At 52.4% G+C, this 24,490-nt stretch overlaps 1 protein-coding gene across 1 annotated transcript; it reads left to right on the forward strand.

The window, feature by feature from the left end:
* The first annotated feature begins 692 nt into the window (after positions 1-692).
* LOC131743065 (potassium-transporting ATPase alpha chain 2) lies at positions 693-24,264 on the forward strand. The gene is made up of 20 exons (XM_059041477.2): positions 693-874; positions 1,889-2,002; positions 2,918-3,052; positions 3,177-3,294; positions 3,563-3,831; positions 5,112-5,310; positions 5,451-5,560; positions 7,222-7,356; positions 10,653-10,845; positions 12,386-12,561; positions 13,235-13,371; positions 16,543-16,693; positions 20,170-20,338; positions 20,432-20,586; positions 21,965-22,088; positions 22,219-22,364; positions 22,997-23,130; positions 23,262-23,363; positions 24,058-24,149; positions 24,236-24,264. Exons 1-20 carry the CDS (start codon positions 773-775, stop codon positions 24,262-24,264), a joined length of 2,790 nt encoding a protein of 929 aa, XP_058897460.1. The 5' UTR covers positions 693-772.
* The last annotated feature ends 226 nt before the right edge of the window (positions 24,265-24,490 follow it).

Consider the following 24,490-nt stretch of genomic DNA (forward strand, 5'->3'; position numbering starts at 1 on the left):
CGCGAGACAGGGCTGGTTCCCCTCGGGAGCTGGCCCGTCTGAACCACGGCCCCGGGCCAAGCCCTCTGCTGAGCTGTGTGCTGGGTCCCAGACCGTTCTTGGGCTGTGACCGCAGCAAAGCTGTGGTGACCCCAGGAAGGTTTGCATGCTTCCTCGTTGCCACGGTCAGGGGTCGCTTTTAAACCCTGCGCCCAGGACGTATTAGGGTCTTATCAAGGCCTCCTCCGGAAAGGGACGGGGCTGCAGGGCCCGCCATGTGCCTCATAAAATCTCCCAGCGCAGAAGTAGGGCTTCCTTCTGTGAATTCAGATCTCAGATCTCAAAAGTGTTGGTGTCTTAACATCAGGAGACTTGGGTACACCTGTTCAAGTCCGCAAGGATACCAGCAGTGTGAGGAGAGGCCACGCCTGGGTTTCAGGGGTTCGCAGCGGGCGGGGGAGGCAGGCGTGTAGGAGAGCGCGCAGCAGCCACGCTGCTCCCCGAGACGGCATGTGAGAGGCCGAAGGGCACGCTGAGGGAATGGTGGAGTCTGGCAAGCGAGGCTCCCTGGAAGGCGCAGTGAGTGAGTTGGGACCTAGTAACCCCTACCCACCCTCTGCAGAAATGTGACATCCAACCCAAGGCGGGGAGAAACGTCTGATTTCTGTTGCTTCTGGCTCTGCTTTCTCAGGGTCTCTCCAGCACCCGGGCTGCTGAGCTCCTGGCTCGGGACGGGCCCAACACCCTCACCCCCCCCAAGGAAACCCCGGAGATTATCAAGTTCCTCAAGCAGATGGTGGGGGGGTTCTCCATCCTCCTGTGGGTAGGAGCCATCCTGTGCTGGATCGCATACGGGATTCAGTATTCCAACGATAAGTCCTCCTCCCTGGACAGCGTAAGGCCCTGGGGCTCCGCCTGGGTTTGCTGGTGACGGGGCGGGGGGGGCGGGGCGGGGGGAGGTGAGGGGTCAGCGCCGTAACGTAAGGGCAAAGCGTTGGGCTGGGGTCAGGGGTCCACCACTGATCAGTCACCACGTGAGTTTGAGAAAATCAGTCATTTTCCCAAGTGTAACACAGAAATTATATCTGACTTTCGGGTGTCTCAGAGGCAGTATCAGCATGAATTTTTTTTTTTTTTTTTTTTTTTTTTGCGATGCGCGGGCCTCTCACTGTCGCGGCCCCTCCCGCTGCGGAGCACAGGCTCCGGACGCGCAGGCGCAGCGGCCACGGCTCACGGGCCCAGCCGCTCCGCGGCACGTGGGATCCTCCCGGACCGGGGCACGAACCCGCGTCCCCTGCGTCGGCAGGCGGACTCTCAACCGCCGCGCCACCGGGGAAGCCCGAGCATGAATTTTTAAGAGAGAGAGAGAAACACAAAAGTTCCTACGTGGAAAAAAAAAAAAAAAATCGATATCCACGTGAAGTGTTTTGGGGCTTTCTCTCCTCAAAGCTAATTCTCGCCCTTTACTGTGGGGAGCTTCTGTGCCTGCTGATAACGGAGGACTGAAACACAAAACTGTATTGGCCAACGTGATGCTGCGAGGGGGCAGCCAGATGCGAAAGGCCGCATGCTGGACGATTCCATTGCCGTGACATGTTCAGAGCAGACCCGCCCTGGATTCAGAAAGCAGATCAGTCAGTGGCTGCCGGGGCTGGGCTGGACTGGGGAATGATGGCCACCTGGCCCAAGGGGACTCAGCGGGACGATGGGTTGTGGTGACTGCTGCCCAGCTGTGTACGTTATTAAGGATCACGTCATCATCTACGTCAAACGGGTACATTCTGTGGCCTGCAGATTACACCAGGACACGACTGCCGTCTCTCTCGCTGGCCACGGGGCACCCTGGCCCTGGGATCTGGCTCGTTCCTGATGCTTGTTTTTCTGACCGATGCCTGTCCTCCTCACCCAGGTGTACCTGGGCTCCGTGCTTGCCCTGGTGGTTGTTTTAACCGGGATCTTTGCCTATTACCAAGAGGCGAAAAGCACCAACATCATGGCCAGCTTCCACCAGATGATTCCACAGGTGGGTGCGGCCCCCTCTGTGGTGTCTGCGAGACCTGAGATAAGCGAGCGTCGGGCCGGGGGGAGTGGAGGAGCTCGGAGGCCTGGGCCCCCTCCCTGCCGTCTGTCTGCAAACTCTTGGGCAAGGGGCCTAATCTCTGCGGAGCCCCTGTTTCCTCCCAGGGTTTTGAGATGATCAGTGAGATAAGATGCAGGAAAGTGCTTAGCCGAGAGCAGAGCAGGCCGGGAGCATAAGTCGCCGTGCAGCGTCTCCTGCGGCGGCTGCTCAGCGGACGGAAGCAGCCGGGCTGCTTCTGAGCGTGAACCAAGGAGGCCGACCTGTGATTCTTGAAGTGTGTCACCCTCTTGGCTTCCATTTCTGAGCTCCCCCCACCTGGTGCCCCAAAGTGCCCTCAGTGTGGGAGGCCCCCCCCCGCCCCCCCGCATCCCACAGGAACCCAGGAGGGGTCCTCTAGGGAGGCTGTGCACGGCTGTCGGCACCCTCGCTGGTCTGCAGAGCTGCTGGACAGAGGTGACTCTGGGTGGGATCTTCTGTGCTGGGAAGTGGAGACCCTTCTCTCGCGCCATTAGAGTTTTCCCGACCTGAGCAGGTTCTGAAACCCTTTGGCTCAATCTTCAGGAGTCTTCCTGGACCTCCCAGCAGGGTCGTTCATTCTTAATGGTCTCCCTTTCCTCCAGGCTCAGGGCTGTCGCTTTGCTGTACCCTCCCCATGGCAGAATTTTTCTGGGTCGAAGACTATCTCCGTGAGCTCCTGCCCAAGAAAAAAATAGTTGTTAGGGTCTTCAGGCCCCAAGTAAAAGTCTCTGTTTCATTTTCTGCGATGGTGAGAGCTGCGGGTCCTAGTAGCTCCCTTCCTGAGGTTTGGGGAAGGTGCAGGAGGGAATCTGAGGCCTGGGTCACGGTTCTCTTTCACAGCAAGCTCTTGTCATTCGAGATTCAGAGAAGAAGACAGTTCCTGCAGAGCAGCTGGTGGTGGGGGATATAGTGGAGATTAAAGGAGGAGACCGCATCCCCGCGGACATCAGGGTGCTGTCTGCTCAGGGCTGTAAGGTGAGTGTCACGGGCGCCCCGAGGAACGTGCTTGTGACCAGCTGGCTTGCTGGTCTTTCCAGGTCTCGGAGTAACGGGGGAAGGGACAAGGTGCCTGATCCGGAACTTGTTTCAAAACTTCTAGGTAGATAATTCATCTCTCACGGGGGAATCTGAGCCCCAGCCCCGCTCCTGTGAGTTTACCCATGACAACCCCCTGGAGACAAAGAATATCAGCTTCTTCTCCACAACCTGTCTGGAAGGTAAGTCCAGCTGCTTGCAGGACCGCATGTTTCCGCTCGTAGCACTTCTCCGTCTTCAGGCTTTGTTTTTTTCTCTCTTTACCGTCACTTGCTGCAAGGCTTCTGCAAGAGAAAAGGTGGAATTGAAGAACCTAGAGAGCTGGCGTTTGGCCTCAGTAACGTCACGTGCTGACTGGCCCCGCCAGCCACCGAAGCGAGGTCCGTGAGGCTGTTGTGTGGTCCCTCCCAGCTGAGGACCCGTGGAATAAAGCGTCTGCTCCCCCCGTAGGCACAGCAACGGGCATGGTCATCAGCACGGGTGACCGCACCATCATCGGGCAGATCGCCTCGCTGGCCTCGGGGGTCCAGAACTCGAAGACGCCCATTGGCGTCGAGATGGAGCATTTTGTTCACATTGTGGCGGGAGTGGCGGTCTCCATCGGCGTCCTTTTCTTCATCATCGCGGTGTCCATGAACCATCGTGTCCTGGACTCCGTCATCTTCCTCATCGGCATCATCGTGGCCAACGTGCCTGAGGGTCTCCTGGCCACTGTCACTGTGAGTCCGCGCGCCTAGTGGTCGCACCCTGACCCCGCTCACATGCTGCTCTGCTGTGCTAGGTGAGCGCCCGCCACGGCTGCGTCTGCTCCGTCAGGGGCAGCCGTGGTCCATTCTGAACTGACTGTTGCTTAGAGGGACAGAAGGAACTGGGACTTGTTAATATTTGAATGCATGGTCCTTCAAAACTTACACTTTCATTCTCAGGAGATCTGTCTGCAAATCCCTTAAGATCTAGATGAGACGGTCTAGATAAGACACCATTTACGGATTTTTCTAGAAGCCGGATACCTTCCCCCACGTTTCCACTGTTCTTTTTTTTTTTTTTTTTTTTTTCGGTATGTGGGCCTCTGTGGGCCTCTCACTGCTGTGGCCTCTCCCGTTGCGGAGCACAGGCTCCGGACGCGCAGGCCTAGCGGCCATGGCTCACGGGCTTAGTTGCTCCGCGGCATGTGGGATCTTCCCGGACCAGGGCACGAACCCGTGTCTCCTGCATCGGCAGGCGGATTCTCAACCACTGCGCCACCAGGGAAGCCCTCCACTGTTCTTAAAAGGAAAACCAACCAACCAACCAACCAACCAGCCAACTCCTCTGGCAGTTTCTACAGCTGAGGGACTTGAGCGCACTTTTTACCTCGCTTCTCTTCCCTCTCAGGCTCCCACGGACACACACAAACGCCTTCTGTGTGTTCCTGCAGAGCACTTCAGCCCTTTCCCGTGCTTGCGTCCAGGTTCAGCTTTGGTTCTCCCTGCTTAGCTCACCCTTGAACGAGGCCCTTCTCTGCGGTGCGGGCCCCACAGGCGGGGGAGAGGGCTGCGTATCTTCAGTCCCGTGTGAAGGTGGCCTGGCCCCGTCCTGAGCAAAGGCAGAAGTTTCTGATTCCAGGTCTCCTCTGACTCCAGCAGAGAGTAATTTGACAGAACTGGAGGCAAACAGAACCCTTTGAGATCCGCAGGGTTCAGAGAGAGCGAAGAGCGTTTCAATATGGAGCTCTTAAAGTGAAACACATGCTTCTTGATTCCCCAAAGCAACGAGGTAGCCCTTTGGGACGAGCCCTTCGGCACATAGCGGTGGGAGTCCGTCTTACGCGTCCTTGCAAGGACTGTGGCATATCCACGTACAGGGCTTTACATGCTTCCTCAGTCACTGGGGCTGACGCAGCTTTACCGCATCTACAACCATATCTGACACTAGTCCAGCTCTACCTGTTACTACATTATCGAACCCGAGTGCAAAAGGGTGGTTTTTCTCCAAGCTTCTCCCTCTCTCCTCCGCCCAGGTGGCTCTGTCACTGACAGCGAAACGAATGGCCAAGAAGAACTGCCTGGTCAAGGGCCTGGAGGCAGTGGAGACCCTTGGTTCCACCTCCATCATCTGCTCAGACAAGACAGGGACCCTGACCCAGAACAGGATGACCGTAGCCCACCTGTGGTTCGACTTCCAGGTCTTCGTGGCGGACACTAGTGAAGACCATTCAAGTGAGTCCTTGGGCTCATCCGGCCCGGCCCGGCCCTGCGCTGCAGACTCAGCAGAGCGGCTGGTCTGCAGGCCGGGGGTGAATAGTGCTGTGCGTGGGTGCGAGCCCAGCACCCCCGGCATCCACTGTTCTCCTTTCCAGATCAAGTGTTTGATCAAAGCTCTGCCACCTGGGCCTCCCTGTCGAAGATCATAACGCTGTGTAACCGCGCCGAGTTCAGACCAGGACAGGAGGGCGTCCCCGTCATGAAGGTGAAGGCCCTGCACGCGGTCTCAGTCGCGGCCAGAGCCAAGGCACTCTCTCTGTTCTGATTTGCTACTTGACTTCATCTCTCCAGCTGAGTAGGGTTTATACTGTACTGTACGAGCAAGTCTAATCCCAAGACCTGTAGAAAATCTTTTTCGCTGTAACGAGCTTCGAGAAATCTAAAAGTTCTCAGAATATTCACTTGGGCCTTTTGAAAATTCTGTCTCTTTCCAGAAGATGAATGTGCCTTTAAGTTACTTTCCTAACTTCTTTGTCATCTAAGAAGATATAATCGAAAGGTTACTTATTACATAAATGCCATTCACTGATGTTTAAAATGTAATGGGCTAGAAATAGAAGGAGGGGGTCTTAGGGCGTATTCCTCTGGGCTGCGTGGAGCTCTTGTATAATTGCAATATACGAAAGTTCTCTCTCTCCTCCCCTCCTTTCCCCCCCTCTCCCTCTCAGGAGTCACTGAATCTGTGTTCTCCTGGCTTTTCTGTTTGCCCTCTGTTTCCTTCCTCGACTCTTACCTATATTTTTTGTTTGCTTTTCCTTTTCGGCCAGCTCATTAATTCTCCTTTTGACCAATCACTTCTCTGTATCTTTCAAGTCCTTATGTCCAGTTCTGATTTCTCACCCAAACTCCATGCATCTCCAGCTAGCTGTGTGTGTTTCCACTTGGGGGTTTTGCGTGGTAGACACTCAACAAATGATACTTGTCACCTGTCACCTGTACCCAAACTTGCTCCAAATTAACATCTTATCCCCAATTTTCTATTTTTCTAAAGCTGTAACCATTTTACGTGTCATCCTTTTGGAAGTCATCTTTAACTTTCTCCTACCCAAATATCTAGTGAGTGACCAAGGCCTATCACTCTTGTTTCGGAATATCCAGCTTTACGTTTCTGTTATCACTGATACCTTGCATCGGAACAATTGTACCAACCTCTTCATTGGCCTCCAAGATTCTGGTTTATCCCTCCCCCGCCTTTCTTGCATGCCACTAATTTTCCTTAAATACTTCGTTAGTTAGATGGACTACTTCATCTAACTTTGCTCAGAAACTGTCCATGCTCCTCTGTTTTCTGCTTCTCGAGAGCAGGTCTCAGTGCTTTTGCCTCTTGGGGTTCTTTACCTCTGCTGCATTGCACGTGTCCACCTGTGCTTCAGCACTCACGTTAGAGTTTCCCCACCACGTGTGCCTTCCTTCTCGGCTTTCTGGTTTCTAGAAGGCTTTCTTCTGATCCTCTCTCTGTAGGTAACCCTCCTGTCTGTCTTTCTCTTTTTTTTTTTTTTTTTTTTTGCGGCTTGCGGGATCTTAGTTCCCTGCCCAGGGATTGAACCCGGGCCCTGGCAGTGAAAGCGCCGAGTCCTAACCACTGGACCGCCAGGGAACTCCCCCCCACGTGTCTTTCAAGATCTAGTTCATAACTGCTTTTTTCATGAAAACTTCCTGCTCTCAGAGCTCTCACTTTTCTGAACTCCCCTAACGCCAGCAGGGGGCGCCCTGCAGTTAACAGTCCTAAGTCAGTCACCAATCGCGGGGTAATTGTTTTCTCTCTCCAGTAGATAGTAGTAAGCTTAGGTTACGTGTGGGTTCGTTGCAAATGATCAGAGAAGAACCAGATTGTGTGCTGTAACTATTTATCCTCTTGATTCGCAGAAAGCTGTGGTGGGAGATGCCTCAGAAACTGCACTTTTGAAATTCTCGGAGGTCATTTTGGGGAACGTGATGGAAATTAGAAAAAGAAACCGCAAAGTGGCTGAAATACCTTTTAACTCGACCAACAAATTTCAGGTGAGTTTTTCGTCGCCACTGACTCTTCATCATCACTAGAGCAGCATTTCCACCCGTGTAAGCATCCTTTGGTTAATATGTATTGTGAATGACACTTGACTTCAAAAATAGTCCTCAGAGATGCGGGGCCTGGACGTCTGGTAAACCCGGAACAGGTTTCCCTGAAGTAAGTGTAGAAAAAGGGCGGTGAAGGTCCTGCCGTGCCCACGCGTGATCTGTGTGTGTGACGCGGGCACTCGCGTGCTCACAGACGCAGCAGCACCCGCACTGGGTAACTCTGGCCAAGGAGGGGCAGCGGCCGCGCCCCACAGGACGAGAGGAGGGTGGGGCGTGGGGAGAAGCGGCGCTGCCCCTCATCTGTGTCAGGCACTTCACGTGCTTTGTCTCATTTAGTCCTCGTGAGAAGCCTGGGAGGTGGGACCGAGTAATAACCCCAACCGAAGGGTGAGGAAACGGGACTTAGCAAGCGCCGAGGCGACAGAGTCACGCAAGCATCTTAGCGGCACAAGCAGTTTTGACACCGCTGCGTCCTGAGTCTGTGCTTTTTCTACCACAGCACAGAGTCTGGGCGGTTCGGTTGAGGCCACGTCGGTGACCCGTGAACACCAGCCGCGCCGCTCTCCCGTTCTGCCCCTCAGGCCGTGCACACGGATCTCCTCTCCCCCGTGGCTCGGGAAGAGAATGGCAATCCTTGCCTGGTTGCCACCCCTCGTGCCAGGGGCGCCCAGCGCTCACGTTAGGACAGAGGGCGGTTTCTAGCCCAGGGTGCTGGCGCAGGTGGGGTTCCCCGTAGACTCCAAAGCTGAGAGTGGGCCGTCGTGACTTGGTCTTTGCATGACAGTAAATTATATAAATAGGATAAACATGTTTCTGTACAAGTTTCTGGTGATAACCCACACATTTTCTTTCTTTCTTTCTTTCTTTCTTTCTTTATTTTTGGCCGCATTGGGTCTTCATTGCTGCGCACGGGCTTCCTCTAGTTGCGGCGAGCGGGGGCTACTCTTCATTGAGGTGCGCGGGCTTCTCACCGCGGTGGCTTCTCTTGTTGTGGAGCTCGGGCTCTAGGCACGTGGGCTTCAGTAGTTGTGGCTCGCGGGCTCAGTAGTTGCGGCGCACGGGCCTAGTTGCCCTGCAGCGTGCGGGATCTTCCCGGACCAGGGCTCGAACCCGTGTCCCCTGCATCGGCAGGTGGATTGTGCACCACTGCACCACCAGGAAGTCCCACCCACCCACACATTTTCTTTGGAAAGAATTCAGGACTGGAAAATAACTGTGGAGCACACATCTTTGTGGATGGTGGAACAGTGAAAAATCATGGTTAGCAAAACAGACAACTGACAAAACGTATGATGTAAAATGTAGAGGAAATCAGATTTCTGTTCAAAAACATAGTGAAAGGAGAATGAGTAGCAATTCTAAAATAATAATTGTAACAATAGCTATCGTGTGCGAATTTCCACACTTCTCACAACAATTCGGTCGGGCAGGAGAGAAGGAGGAAACGGGACACAGCCAGCAAGGGCCAGAGCCAGGACTCAGGCAGGCCCAGGGTACCATGCTCTTAGGAACTGGGCAGGATGGCCTCCCAACCATGAACGAGACTCGGAGTCCCCCCGGGGCTCCTCTCCTCCGGGGAAGGCTTCCTCGTCGTGTGAGGAGTGAGGAGAAGCAGGTTCTCTGAGGTCTCGTGTACAGAATGTTGAGGGAGAAGCGGGCTCCCCAGAGCTGGTCTAGAAAGGAGAGGGTCCTTCGGAAGAGGCCACAGAGCCTCTGGGATGCTCTTAGCGCCATTTTATATCCACGTGTGAGCAACACTCAGCACTAAGCAAGGTGGTTGGGTGTCGTGACCTTGGAGGGTCTCCGGGGCATCGTTCAACCCAAGGAAACAAAGTGGACAGTCTTAGAAGAGCAGTTCCCCAAACTGGGACGAGTCCATTAAAATATTTTCCGTAGTTGATGGCAAAGTGGAAAATGAGGACGATATTTTATAAAATTTTATATAGAGCTGAAAGTATTGAATTTAGGAGATTATCCTTTAGGTCCTGCATGGTTAGGGCAGGGGCTCCGGGGCCTGCTGGCCAGAATTCAGGTCCCACCTCGGCCCTCTGCTAGCGGTCACTGAACTCTGTGCACCTCAGATTCTTCCCTTGTAAAAGGCAGTAATAATGGTACCCATGGCCGTAGTTTTGAGAATTAAATGAGTCCATTTAATTTCTGGGCAATCAGAACAGTATACACAACAAAAGTGTTTATTATTCCTACTTTAAATGTGAAAATGCCCTACCTTTCAGAAAATGATAGTGACCGTAGATGGAGGTTTTCGGTTTGGTTGGTTAGTTGGTTTTTTGAATGTCGCTACTTGGCCATGTGAAAAAAGCTGCAACCTTACGTTTGCCCTCTATGGTTTTTTGGGGTTGTTTTTTTTTTTTGTACTCATCTCTGATATCCCAAAGTCTATAAACTACTGGTTTAGAATCAACTGGTAGACCCCAAATGATAGAATTTTTCTTTGTAACTTACTCATTCTCTCCCAAACACTCCAGCTTCCTACAATTCTTTCCAGGGCTTAGAAGGGTACCTGGTATAAAATAAGGTCTAGACTTAGCCACTTTATTATTGTCTATGAATTTTTTTCACATTTTTCCCGATTATCTTATTAGGGTGCATCTAGAAGTAGAATTGTGAGGTCAAAGGGTAATGATGGTAAAGTTGTGATTCTTGTCACTTAGCTGTCCCCCCGGGGACCTGTGCATGAGAGGCCGTCCTCACAGCCCCCGCGTCGTCTGTCACCTTCAGGCAGTGGCGCTGCCCACGTGGCTGACTGAGTGCAGGACGGCTCGGGTCTGCAGGGAGGGCAGTCAAGGCAGGAGGTGAGACCAGGAGGCTCCCAGCCCTCTCAGCCCCCGGTCGCCCCAGGAGATCACGTTCAAGGCAGAAGCTTTCACAGGACGACGGCGCATCTGGCTTCCCTAAAGCAGCCCGTTTCTGTTTTTTGAGAGTCAGGCTGAGTTTCCCTCCCGCGAGACACCCTGATTCAAATTCAGGGTGTCCCCTTGGGCTGGGACAGAGTCTAGCGCTCTGCATATTGCTTGGGCACAAAGTAGAAAGGACAGAACGCGCCCGCAGAGCACACTCCTCCTTTAGATATCAAGGACCCGCAGCCAACAGAGGAGGAGGTGTTTTGAATCTTGTCGCGTTGCTCCTTTAAAGATCTGTCCAGCTGAGGCCCTGAGTAGTAAAGACGGTGTCACTGACCGACGCCACACTGAACGTGCTGGACCCCTTTCCCCCCGCAGCTCTCCATCCACGAGACCGACGACCCCAGTGACGAGCGTCTCCTCGTGGTGATGAAAGGGGCCCCCGAGCGGGTCCTGGAGAGGTGCAGCGCCATCCTGGTCAACGGCCAGGAGCGGCCTCTGGACGGGAGCACGGCCAAGGCCTTCCACACGGCGTACATGGAGCTGGGCGGCCTGGGGGAGCGCGTGCTGGGTGAGCAGAGCCCGGCCCCCGCCCCTGAGGCCGCGGCTCCCTGCCGGCCCCCGGCGCACCAGGAGACAGGCCTGCGATGTAGCGGAGCAGCTCCGGCGTCCGCTTGAGTCACAGCGGAGAAGCGGTCAACGTACAAGAGACGCCGTGTGATGGATAGTGTGCGGGGCGGCCCCCTTGCAGATCGGGGGAATCTGGGAAGTTACCGTGGCAGGGCTGGCAGCTCGTTGCGGACCCCGGGTGCGGGAACCGGAAGGGAGGCGGGGGGCACACTCACGCGGAGGGAACCTCGTGGGCCGGAGCGCGGCGGTGGGGAACGCATGGGGTGGCGCGCGCCCCGTCGCGGCCGCGGGCGGACGAGGCGCCTCGGTGCTGGGAAACAGGCCTAGAAGGGTCGGCCGGCAGCGCCCTTTCTTGGCGGGGCCCGGGGCGGAGTGGGTCTCAGCAGGGGGTGCCGCCCTCATTCAGGCAAAAAGGGGTTTGATCCCAGGCAGTGGGAACGTGAAAGTCACATACGGAGACTTCGTGGAGGCAGAACTGGTCAGACCTAGCAGCCAGTTAGAGGGGCAAAGTGAGTTTAAAAAACACGTTGACGTTTCCCACTGAGCAGTTAGGGAAACCGTACTGCCGGTAACAGAGGAGGGGGCGTCAGAGGTGGAAGAAACCCTTAGAAGCACAGCCACCCAGGCAGAGGCCCGTCAGTGGCAACGTAAGGGATATCCCAGGACGTGTTCTGCTGGGAGAATCGGGGGCCCACGAGACAGCGGCTCTGAACTACAGGGTGATGGGTGGGTCCAAGGTAGCAGAAGTTCATACCGACGATAAGGCTCGTTAAATGTCCTGCCGGTAGAGGTGGAATCTGTGGAATGTGTGTTTCTAAAGGACGCTTGAGTCTGTAAAGCAGATAAAATACATAAATGAGTTGATGATGCTTGAAGCGCGCCTCACAGCACCGAGTCGACCCTAACCCGCCTGAGTTGCTCTAGGACCTCACGTTTGACCTCTCCCTCGCACGTGGTCAGAGGCTGAACGGCCTGCCCTTGCCCTGATGCCCCAGTTCCTTGCCTGGTCTGTGCGGGAGCACCTGTTGTTTTCTGTGCCGAAAAGGGCCTTCCCTTCTTTGCCCGGAGCTCGAGGGCGGGCTCACATGGCCTCCCTGGCGAAGTCTTTCCTGCCCTCAGGTGGCTGAGCGCAGTAGCCCTGCCCTGTGATGCTCACCGCGCTCCGGGCTCCTTCGTCTCTTTGCGTCTGTCCCCCACTAAACTGCAACCTCTCGAGAAGTAAAGGCTGTCCGCTTCTGGGCTGTCTGTTGCCAGAACATAACAGAGAACCTAACGGGCACAGGGTAAATTATTTGGGGATGCAACATGTCTTTGCTAAAAGCAACATGTGTTGTGGAACTGAAGGAGCCGAACGGTTCTCGTTAAACTCTATAAAGTATTGGTAAAATACAAAGGACTGAGAGGTGTATGAAAATGTTCCTTCTTTCTTGTGTCGTTTCTTATCCCAGTTTCACTGACTCCCGAATTTATACCCGTTTCAGGTTTCTGTCATCTCTACCTGCCGGTGGACGAGTTTCCAGCAACGTATCCATTTGATGTCGACGCAATGAACTTTCCGACTTCCAGCTTCTGTTTTGTGGGCCTCTTATCGATGATCGATCCGCCTCGGTCCACGGTCCCTGATGCGGTCACAAAGTGCCGAAGTGCGGGGATCAAGGTGGGGCCTACACATTCCTGAGTTAACAAGTCCTCCATGGGCGCTGGATCCCTTTCTAGGAACATTGGTCATGGGACAGTCAGTATCTAGGTCTCTTCAACGAAATGTCATAATTCCCCTTTGTTTAGTCTCCACTTTCACTGTACTAAGATTTCAGTAACTGTCCCGTAAAAGCAGAGTGATTGTGTCCGTGTGGAATAAACCACTAGAGTGACTGCAGCAAGCAGAAAGCTGTGTCCCTGTGCCACGGGGTGGCCACACCTCGCCCTGGACCGGGATAGACAGTGATAGGTTTTGTTGCTTGATCTCGAGGTCCACTTCCCTCGTGATAGAAAAGCCAAAACCTGAATTCTGTGACCGTGTAACTCCCAAGGCTGTGGAGCCTCATGAAGCGGCCCAAGGAGACGTCCTGTCACCCTTTCACAGATAAAGTTATGTCCAGAGGGAAGGCTGGATGTCAGAGGAGGAGATGTAGGAAGCTTAGGAGCCGGGGTAGATCTAGTGGAATCAGCGCGCCCTTCAAAGACGGCTGTTTTCTTTGACCTAAAGGTCACGGACGGCTCATTAGGGCAAACCGTAGCCAGCCCTAGCCGTGCTGGAGCAGGAGACACTGACCTGTCCCCGCTCGAGTCCCCTCACCGTCCACGCGCCCTTCTCATTGTCTGTGTTCTAGATCATCATGGTTACGGGCGATCATCCAATCACAGCCAAAGCCATTGCCAAGAGTGTAGGTATCATTTCCGCCAACAGCGAGACAGTGGAAGACATTGCAAAACGCCTCAACGTCGCCGTGGAGCAGGTTGACAAGCGGTGAGCTCGGAACCCACCCAGCAGAACTCAGGTTCTTAGCCACGGGGCCCTGTTGCCTCTGAAGAGCCGTGCCGTGGGTGCAAACCCCCTTCCTGCCGGACGTGCTCTCGGGCTTACGCGAGGCTGCTTTACTCTATCATGTATGTGTCCGTTGCTTCCTCAGAACTTGACGGAGCACCGGACATGTGCCAGGCGTGGTACTGACACCACGAGGGTTACCTGGATGCGTGTCTTGTATGAAATTTCAACCCAGTGTAGTAGATCTGAAAAGGTCAGTGCCTAACTTAGCGTGAAGAAACTGAAGCAAAGACTTTACAGGAAATTACCAGCCATTGATGCAGTTGTATAACCAAGATATTGAGAACACTTTGCATTCCACGCGCCCTCCTAGTCTGCATCTTGCGTATTTATTCTGTTGGCTTCATAACGTGTAGCTATGGAAACATACTTCTCTTTACTTTTTACATGGTAGTAAATAGAATGGAAGCTTCGTAAGGAAAGACCGTTTTTTCTTGTGTCTCTTAATTCTTTTTTTTTAATTAATTAATTAATTAATTAATTAATTTGGCTGTGTTGGGTCTTCGTTTCTGTGCGAGGGCTTTCTCTCTAGTTGCGGCGAGCGGGGGCCACCCCTCATCGCGGTGCGCGGGCCTCTCACTGTCGCGGCCTCTCCCGTTGCGGAGCACAGGCTCCAGACGCGCAGGCTCAGTAGCTGTGGCTCACGGGCCCAGTCGTTCCGCGGCATGTGGCATCTTCCCAGACCCGGGCTCGAACCGGCGTCCCCTGCATCGGCAGGCGGATTCTCAACCACTGCGCCACCAGGGAAGCCCATCTCCTAGTTCTTTTTTTTTTTTTTTTTTTTTCATCTCCTAGTTCTTTAAATTATGTTCATCCTTTAGTCCAGTCAGCTGTCCATTTATTCTGTGTTCTTTCAACAAATAATTGTTGGGTGCCTAGTATGTATCAGGCACCGTGCCAGACACCGGAGCTATAGCAGAAACGGACCAGACACTCTCCCCACACTTGGGGAGCTTTCCATTGAGCCAGAGGGGAAGAAAAGTAAATTAATTGTGATGTGGTAAGTTCAGCGAAGGACACACAGGGACAAAGGAGCTGGCAGTGACAGCCTGGACTGTTGATCATTTCAATGAGTCAAAGGCATTGGCTTTATTATACTTTCATGCATGTGGGGAAAAAAGGGGAAAACCGAAGAACCTCTTCTAGTTTACCCAAGCATTTATGCCTTTTAGGAGCACAGCTGTCAGGTAGTGAGTTACTGCCAGGGCAACAAATTACCAGTTAAGACGACGAAACAGTTGAACAGCCTCTGGGCACAGCAGCAATATCTGAAGTCTAAGGGTCTTCCACTGCTCCTTTGTGTAAACAGCATTCATCTATGAAGATAGGTTTGGAGCTTTTGTTTATCTGTTTTGATTTTTTAAATAGTAGGATTATACTTTTTCCTACAAGTTACCACACAGGAGAGAGGGGTGGATGCTTTGTGAATGTTGTAGTGTTGTGTTTTGTTTTTGCGGTACGCGGGCCTCTCACTGTCGTGGCCTCTCCCGTTGCGGAGCGCAGGCTCCGGACGCGCAGGCTCAGCAGCCACGGCTCAGGGGCCCAGCCGCTCCGCGGCACGTGGGATCTTCCCGGACCGGGGCACGAACCCCCGTCCCCTGCATCGGCAGGCGGGCTCTCAACCGCTGCGCCACCGGGGAAGCCCTGTGAATGTTTTCAGTTGTCCACTTTATCAACTCCAGCTTCATGATCATAGAATAACAATTTTTGCAGCTCTGGGGGGAAAGGAGACACCCTTTCTTTCTTACTTTTATATATATATATATATATATATATATATATATATATATATATATATATATAAATTTTTAAAATAAATTTATTTATTTACTTTTTTATTTATTTATTTTTGGCTGCATTGGGTCTTCGTTGCTATGTGCGGGCTTTCTCTAGTTGTGGCGAGCGGGGGCTACTGTTTGTTGCGGTGCGCGGGCTTCTCATTGCGGTGGCTTCTCTTGCTGCAGAGCACGGGCTCTAGGGGTGCGGGCTTCAGTAGTTGTGGCTCGTGGGCTCTAGAGTGCAGGCTCAGTAGTTGTGGCTCATGGGCTCAGTAGTTGTGGCTTGTGGGCTCTAGAGCGCAGGCTCCGTAGTTGTGGCACACGGGCTTAGTTGCTCCGCGGCATGTGGGATCTTCCCGGACCAGGGCTCGAACCCGTGTCTGCTGCACTGGCAGGCGGTTTCTTAACCACTGTGCCACCAGGGAAGCCCCATATATATACATTTTCTTACCAGAATATAGGAGGACCTGTAGTTTGCGTCAAGTGCTGGAATTCCAACATTTAGCACTGATAGGAAAGAACAGTCCTAAAAAAAAAGAAGGAAAGCTCAGAACTTTAAGAGTGAAAAAGGCATGCAGTGTTTTGTACTTAAGGATGTTTAAGCTGAGATTAGAAGGCTGAAATGTGGAGTATTCGCCAGGGGAATGGACGTCGACGTAGCAGGACGCGTGAGGCCTTTGCGTGGAGAGTCCAGGGGCTCAGAACCAAGAAGCCCAGTGGGCTGTGGGGAAGAGTCAGAGGGGACAGACGGCACAGGCTGCACCGAGCGGAAGCCTCGGGAGAGTGTTCACGGGGCCGCACAGTCAGATCTGCACGCTCAGTAGTTTCTAGAACCTCACTCTTAGAGTCAGCAGATAAAAGCTTTCCTCAAAGAAGACCTCGATAAACTTTTCCCCCTGCATAGCTCATGGCACAGCAAACACTATAAATAGGAAATAAACAACAGTGAAGAATTTTTACCCGTGTGTTTAGACATACGCTGGATTCTAGGACCCAAAACGTCCCAACAGGCAGGTTTTTTTTACCCTCCTTTTACTTGTTGAGTAAAGCATTGCCCCGGGAAGTACCACCTCTCACACATTCCTGGAAGGAAATGGCTAATTGGCTTTTTCCTAGTGTTGCGTGACGCAAGGAAATGCCTTATTTGCCAGCCTTAGTTCACTGTCTTGACATGAGACCAAAGTATCCCCCAGGAGTCACACGCCCGGTTATCCCACCAGAGGACTAGGTGTCAGGACTTTGGGTTCCAGGTAAAATCAAAGAGGTTCAGCCCGCCTCCCGCCCAGGACAGCGTTTCAACCTTGGGCCCTTCTAGGGACGCTAAGGCCGCTGTGGTGACCGGCATGGAGCTGAACGACATGAGCCCCGCCCAGCTGGACGAGCTCTTGGCCAGCCACTCGGAGATCGTCTTTGCCCGGACGTCCCCCCAGCAGAAGCTGATCATCGTGGAGGGCTGTCAGAGGCAGGTGGGTGGACGCAGCGCCGGGGGGACCTTCCCAGCCTGTCACCGTCCCGCGGGGACACGCAGCGCTGAGCGCTGGGCCCCCACCCGTCGGGGCTGGCCCTCTGCTCTTCGGGGGCCTTGCTGCAGGCTCCCCAAGGGCCTTGCGACAGGGAAGTTTGGAGCTGCGGGGGATGCGAGTGGACGCAGAACAGAAAGCGCCAAGCCCTAAGACAGGGTGCTCCCTGCCGCCTGCACACACACTGGCCTTTTTCCTGCCAGTTTTGTCGAGATATGATTGACGCACAGCACCGTGTGAGTCTAAGCCGTGCGGCACAGTGATCTGACCTGCGTGTGTCATGAAATGATTATTGTCGCAGTAAGTTTAACGAACAGCTGTCTCATATAGATAGAAAATTAAAGGAAAGCATGTGTCATGACATGATTATCGTCACAGTAAGTTTAACGAACAGCTGTCTCATATAGATAGAAAATTAAAGAAAAGCATGTGTCATGAAATGATTATTATCACAGTAAGTTTAATGAACAGCTGTCTCATATGGATACAAAATTAAAGAAAAGCATGCGTCATGAAATGATTATCATCACAGTAAGTTTAGTGAACAGCTGTCTCATATAGATACAAAATTAAAGAAAAAGAAAAAAAATTGTTTCCTGTGATGGGGACTCAGGATGAATTCTCAACGGCTTTCCTCTAATGTTGTATATGTTACATCCCCAGCACTGCTCATAACTGGGAGTTGGTACCTTTGACCCCCTTCCTCCAGTTCCACCTCCCCTCACCCCCCCACCGCTGGTAACCACAAATCTGATCTCTTTTCTTATGTGTTTGTTTTCACGTATAATTGACCTACAGCGCTGTTAGTTCCTGGTGTGCAACATAATGATTTGATATTTCTTTACAATTCAAAATGATCACAACAATTAATTCAATTACCACCTGTCACCTTACAAAGATATTACATATTGACTGTGTCTCCCACACTGTACATTTCACCCCTGCGACTCATTTATCTTGTTAACTGAAAGTGTGTCTTCATCCCCCATGCTTGTTTCAGTCAACCCCCCCACCCTCCCCTCTGGCAACCTCCTGTTCTCTGTATCTATGACTGTTTCTGTTTTGTCATGTTTGTTCATTTGTTTTGTTCTGTAGATTCCGCATATAAGTAAAATCATACGCTATCTGTCTTTCTCTGACTTATGTCACTGAGCATAACACCCTCTAGGTCCATCCACGTTGTTGCAACTGACAAGATTTCATTCCTTTTCTTTATGGCTGAGTAACATATTTACACACCACATCCTCTTTATCCATTCACCTATTCATGGGCATTTGGGTTCCTTCCATATCTTGACTATTGTAAATAATACTGCAGTGAACATTGGGGTGCATGTATCTTATCTAATTGGTGCTTTTGTTTTCTTCAGAACAATACCCAGAAGCGGAATTGCTGGATCCACTGGTAGTTCTATCTTTAAATTTCTGAGGAACCTCCATACTGGTTTCCACAGTGTCTGCACCAATTTACAGTCCCATCAACAGTTCACAAGGGTTCCCTTTCTTCTGTATCCTCGCCAACACTTGCTATTGGTTGTCTTTTTTTTTTTTTTTTTGAGTCTTTATTGAATTTGTTACCATATTACTTCTGTTTTACGTTTTGGTTTTTTGGCCACGAGACACATTGGATCTTACTTCCCCAACCAGGGATCGAACCCGCACGCCGTGCACTGGAAGGCGAAGTCTTAACCACTGGACTGCCAGGAAAGTCCCTGGTTGTCATTTTGATAATAGCCATTGTCACAGGTGTGAGATGGTACATCATTGTGGCTTTGATTTGCATTTTCCTTGTGGTTAGTGGTATGGAGCATCTTTTCATGTGCCTGTTGGCCACCTGTATGTCTTCTTTGGAGAAATGTGTATTCAGGTTCCCTGTCCATTTTTTAATTGGATTGTTTATTTTTTTAATGTCAGGTTGTATGAGCTCTTTGTATAGTTTGGATATTAACCCCTTGTTGGATATATCATTTGCAAATCTCTTCTCCCATTCAGTAGGTTGCCTTTTTGTTTTGCTGATAATTGCCTTTGCTGTGCAAAAGCTTTCTGGTTTGATATAGTCCCACTTGTTCACTTTTGCTCTTGTTTCCCCTGCCTAAGAAGAGAGATCCAAACTAAGACTGATGTAAAAGGTGTACTGCCTATGTATCCTTCTAGGAGTTTTACGGTTTCATATCTTATATTTACATTTAAGTCTTTAATCCATTTTGAGTTTATTTTTGTATATGGTGTGAGAAAGTGGTCCACTTTCATTCTTCTGCATGTAGCTGTCCAGTTTTCCCAACATCATATAGTAAAGAGGCTGTCTTTCCTCCATTGTATATTCTTGCCTCATTTGTTGTAGATTAACTGCCCACATTAGTGTGGATTTGTTTCTTGGCTCTCTGCTCTGTTCCATTGATCCATGTGTCTGTTTTGTGTGCCAGTACCATACTGTTTTGATTACTGTAGCTTTGTGGTATAGTTTGAAATCAGGAAGTGTGATACGTCCAGCTTTGGTGTTTTTTCTCAAGATTGTTTTGCCTATTTGGGGTCTTTTGTGGTTCCATACAAATTTTATAATTACTTATTGTACTTCTGTGAAAAATGCCATTGATATTTTGATAGAGATGGCATTGAGTCTGTTGATTGCCTTGGGTAGTATGGTCATTTTAACAATATTATTCCGGGCTTCCCTGGTGGCGCAGTGGTTGAGAGTCTGCCTGCCGAGGCAGGGGATATGGGTTCGTGCCCTGGTCCGGGAAGATCCCACATGCTGCAGAGCGGCTGGGCCCATGAGCCATGGCCGCTGAGCCTGCATGTCTGGAGCCTGTGCTCCGCAACGGGAGAGGCCACAGCAGTGAGAGGCCCGCGTACCAAAAAAAACAACAACAACAAAAACCCAATATTATTCCAGTCCAGGAACACAGTATATCTTTTATCTGTTTGTGTCATCTTCAGTATCTTTCATCATTGTCTTATAGTTTTCCGAGTACAGGTCTTTTACCTCCTCAGTTAAATTTATTCCTAGGTATTTTATTCTTTTTGATGCGACTGTAAGTGGGACTGTTTTCTTCATTTCTCCTGAGAGCTCGTTGTTAGTGTATAGAAATGCAACAGATTTCTGTTTACTAATTTTGTATTTATTAGTTCTAATAGTTTTCTGGTGGAGTCTAGGATTTTCTTTGCTTAGTCTCAGGTCATCTGCAAACAGTGACAGTTTCGCTTATTCCTTTCCAGTTTGGATTCACGTTGGTTTTAATTATGCACACACATCTCGTTTGGAGCTTGTTGCTCTTGCTTCTGGGATTTCCTGTCTTAATCTTTCCCCCCAAACCCAAAGCGGGCCCTCATTTTGGCTCTGGCTGACCTCGCAGCCTCAAGACAAAGGGAGTGGGTGGCCCCTGCCCAGCCCGCTCACCCGCCTCCTCTTGGTGTCCCCACAGGATGCTATTGTCGCCGTGACAGGGGACGGAGTTAACGACTCCCCGGCTCTAAAGAAGGCAGACATCGGGATCGCCATGGGGATAACGGGTTCTGATGCAGCCAAAAGTGCAGCCGACATGGTCTTGCTGGATGACAACTTCGCGTCCATCATCACAGGGGTGGAGGAAGGTGAGTGGGGTCTCGGGGGTCTCAGCGAGGGCTGGGGCCACCTGTGAAATCAGAAGCGAGTCCTATAAGGAGAAACGTAACGTCTTTGCCCAGGTCGCCTGATCTTTGACAACCTCAAGAAGACTATCGCATACACCCTGACCAAGAACATCGCGGAGCTCTGCCCCTTTCTGATCTACATCACTGCTGGGCTCCCTCTGCCCATTGGCACCATTACTATCTTGTTCATCGACTTGGGCACAGACATAGTAAGTAGCCCTAAAGGGAACAGCGTCTGATAACTTCCCCAGGTGACGGAAACTTCAGAATCATTACCTTCAAGAGCAAGAGATGCACTAAATCAATGCTTCTCAAACCTCGACGTGATGGGGCCTGAAGTTCTGCATTTCTGACAAGCTCTTAAGTGATGCCGGTCTGCCAGCCACACTTCAAAGCAAAGGACTAGAGAGATCGGTCATGTGTTTGAAAGTTAAAACCACTGCACTCCATATAAGAACTTTTCAAGACATCAGTTCTTTACCCTTCCAAAAAAGCATGCCATTGGTCAGTTTCAGCTCACATGCCTCCCTTTTCTTTAGATCAGCATTTCTTTCTTTTTTTTTTTTTTTTTTGTGGTACGCGGGCCTCTCACTGCCGTGGCCTCTCCCATTGCGGAGCACAGGCTCCGGACGCGCAGGCCCAGCAGCCACGGCTCACGGGCCCAGCCGCTCCGCGGCACGTGGGATCTTCCCGGACCGGGGCACGAACCCGTGTCCCCTGCATCTGCAGGCGGACTCGCAACCACTGAGCCACCAGGGAAGCCCTCCCTTTTCCTTAGAGAAGATGCAGATGTCACCAAAGTAGTCCCTGTACTGCTGGGGGCCCAGTGGCTGAAGGGATAACCCACAGCCGCCCCTCGTTAAGTAAAAGAATCTGTGACCTGGAAGCCCCTCACCAAACACACTAAGAAGTAGCCACGATTAACACTCTAAAGCTGCACACTGACCTACAGTAACGTCCCCTAAACCCTCTCCCCTTCTCGGACGAATCCCTTTTAGAAAGCTTCGTGGCAGGCAGTCATTCCCGTGGCTCTGGCTTACACGGGCGACGGGCAGCGAGCAGAGCTCATAGCCCTGCAAGTCGCCACCTCCTCCCTCGTCTCATAGGACACCTGCAGGGCACCCTCCACGCTGCAGGGGGCTGGGGCTATCTTTACCTTAGCGGGGAGCTGAGGCCCCAAGAGCCTGCGGTCAGATCGCTTTCCAGGCTGTTGAAGTTTGCTCACTTTCTCCACTCTAGTGGTTCTTGTGGGCATCACGGGGGAACTGGTTAGAAATGCAGATTCTCTACCCTCCGGGGGGAGGACCTGTGAGAGAACCACTGGTCAGTGGCTGGGCGAAGTGGGAGAGGACAGGAGAGGGAAGTGCTTTGTGACTAGCGTTGTTTAGAACTGGAAGCACAAGGCGATGATAGAAGCCGACTGATTGTTAAATTCCCTACGGACGACACCCGTCCCACGTTGCCTGCACCCTGGAGAGACCAGTTGCCTAACCCCACTGCCACGCCCCAGCCCCTGGGGGTGCTGCGGCGCTTCCCTTCTGCCATAGGGTTCCAGGGCCGGGCCTCACGGGGTCTCTCTCCCTCTAGATTCCCTCCATCGCCCTGGCTTACGAGAAAGCTGAAAGTGACATCATGAACCGGAAGCCTCGCCACAAGAAGAAGGACAGACTGGTGAACGAGCCACTTGCCGTGTACTCCTACCTGCACATCGGTGCGAGGAGGGGCCTCCCAGAGAATTCTTTTTGCCCTGTGGGGCGGGGTTGGGACAGGAGGAGGAACCCGGAGGAGAAGGAGGTCGGGGCAACTCTGAAGGCATTACAGAACCTCTTCTGTTCTTTCAGGCCTCATGCAGGCCCTGGGAGCCTTTGTTGTATACTTCACGGTGTACGCGCAGCAGGGCTTTCGACCCAGCACTCTCCTTCACCTCCGGGTGGAGTGGGAAAAGGGCTACGTGAATGACCTGGAAGACAGCTACGGGCAAGAGTGGGTAAGGGCGGGGACCGTAACGGGGCCGGAGCCGGCGACAGCTTTCTCGGTGAACGGGGCTTGTGGGCCCCTTGGTCACAGCGGTTTGCCTCTGTCGGGGCTCAGCTCGTCTCTCGGGTCAGGTACCTAGAGCTCACCTTTTTTTTTTTTTTTTTTTTTCTTTTTTTTTTGCGGTACGCGGGCCTCTCACTGTCGTGGCCTCTCCCGTGGCGGGGCACAGGCTCCGGACGCGCAGGCGCAGCGGCCACGGCTCACGGGCCCAGCCACTCCGCGGCACGTGGGATCCTCCCGGACCGGGGCACGAACCCGCGTCCCCCGCATCGGCAGGCGGACTCGCAACCGCTGCGCCACCAGGGAAGCCCCAAGAGCTCACCTTTCACATTAGCTTTGCGGTAGGTGTGTAAGAGCACCCAGCCGGCGTGGCCACAGTTGGGCCAAGTCCGTCGAGTTAGCCTCTTTTCCTACTCGCCAGGTTAAAGGACAGGAAGTTATCTTTCCAGACACAAGGACAGGATCCTCCCTCGGTCTCGGTGAGGAGGAGAGAGAGTAGAGGCTTACAGAAAGGCGCTGATGTGCCTCCCTGAAGTTTCCAGCTGGGCCCTCGTGGCCTTCTCTTTCTCTGGCCATTGACAGACAAGCTACCAGAGGAAATACCTAGAATGGACGGGCTACACAGCATTCTTTGCTGGCATCATGGTCCAGCAAATAGCCGATCTGATCATCAGGAAAACCCGGAGGAATTCCATCTTCCAGCAGGGTCTCTTCAGGTACCGCCGGCACGTGACCCCTCACGGTTCAGCCTGGGCCTTTGCTGCCCGGATGATGGGCCTCTGACGGTGCCGGGTGTGGGGGGGCCGGGCCCGGCCGTTCAGAAGCTGTCCGCTCTCGTGTCTTACAGAAACAAAGTCATCTGGGTGGGGATCGCCTCGCAGGTTCTCATCGCGTTGATCCTCTCCTACGGCCTCGGGAGCGTCGAGGCCCTGAACTTCACTATGCTCCGGTGAGGTTCCCTTGCACCGTGGGGAGCGAGGGGCGGGCCCAGATCTGCTGTCGCGGCCTAAATAATCGCTAGGGTTGCAGGGACTCTTTCCCCTCGAGTCTTTCAGAAGAGGTAAAATGGAACCGGTTTGAGATCAGTCCGAGTCTTGGACCTGCTCGTTTTTGTCAGAAGCGGAGGTGGGTTTTCCATCCCTCACCACCCCGTCGCTACCCTGGCACATCACTTCCCAGGCAGGCGTTGTTTCCAGTGGTCGCAGTCCAGTGTGGCTTTAGGTCCAATGGAGTTTCACTCGGCCATGGAATCCACGTCATGAGGCTGGTAGCAGCATCCTGAGTGGATTTAGGTACAATGATCCTCAGTGAAATCCGTCCCACAGAAAAAGAAACTTATGGTGTCACTTATCGAGGGAATGTAAAAGTCGCTCCCCATGAACTGAATCCCCAAACAGAACAGAGTCACGCTTTTAGAAAACACACTTATGCCTGCTTCCGGGGAAAGGTGAGGTGGGCTGACGCATAAAACTCGAGTTTGAAATGAGCACAGGTACCGTTCCGAAAACCGACTATGTACTGGACGCAGTGGAGCCGTTCTCTGCAGTGAGGCAGGGAAGTGAACGAGAAGCTCGGCCCCCTGTGGGGCGGGCCCCCCTCTGGGTGCGTGTGGGTCTCACCTCCCTCCCTGTGCTCCCTCCCAGGCCTCAGTACTGGTTCGTGGCTGTACCGCACGCTGTTCTGATCTGGGTGTATGATGAGGTGCGGAAACTTGCCATCAGACTCTATCCCGGAGGTAAGTAGCAGTATGATTGGGGAGACTCTGTGTCCAGTGCGACAGACCCCCCTCCGTTTCTAGCGTACTGTCTTCTACCTCTACAGGCTGGTGGGATAAGAACATGTTCTATTAAGACCACCTTACTTCCCGAGCCCCCAGCTGCACGACAGAATGTTCTTCATCTTCCGGCCGCCAGCTGGGCGAGGCAGCCGCGGGGACATCGTCAGAACGTGTTGAAGAAGTGACAGAACTGTGGGAAAGATACTCACTCATGTTTTGTCATTTCAAACAGAGATTTAACTGTTTATACATGATTTTAATGTATATATCTGTCTCCTTATTTAAAATATGTGACTTTC

The sequence above is a fragment of the Kogia breviceps genome, chromosome 16, assembly GCF_026419965.1.
Source record: "Kogia breviceps isolate mKogBre1 chromosome 16, mKogBre1 haplotype 1, whole genome shotgun sequence".
Lineage (NCBI taxonomy): Eukaryota > Metazoa > Chordata > Mammalia > Artiodactyla > Physeteridae > Kogia > Kogia breviceps.

Coding starts and splice junctions, on each gene's coding strand:
- LOC131743065 (XM_059041477.2), top strand. CDS start 773: ATGGTGGGGGGGTTCTCCATCCTCCTGTGGGTAGGAGCCATCCTGTGC. Junction 16,694..20,169: donor TGGAGGGCTGTCAGAGGCAG/GTGGGTGGACGC, acceptor GTGTCCCCACAG/GATGCTATTGTCGCCGTGAC. Junction 22,365..22,996: donor ACAGCTACGGGCAAGAGTGG/GTAAGGGCGGGG, acceptor GGCCATTGACAG/ACAAGCTACCAGAGGAAATA.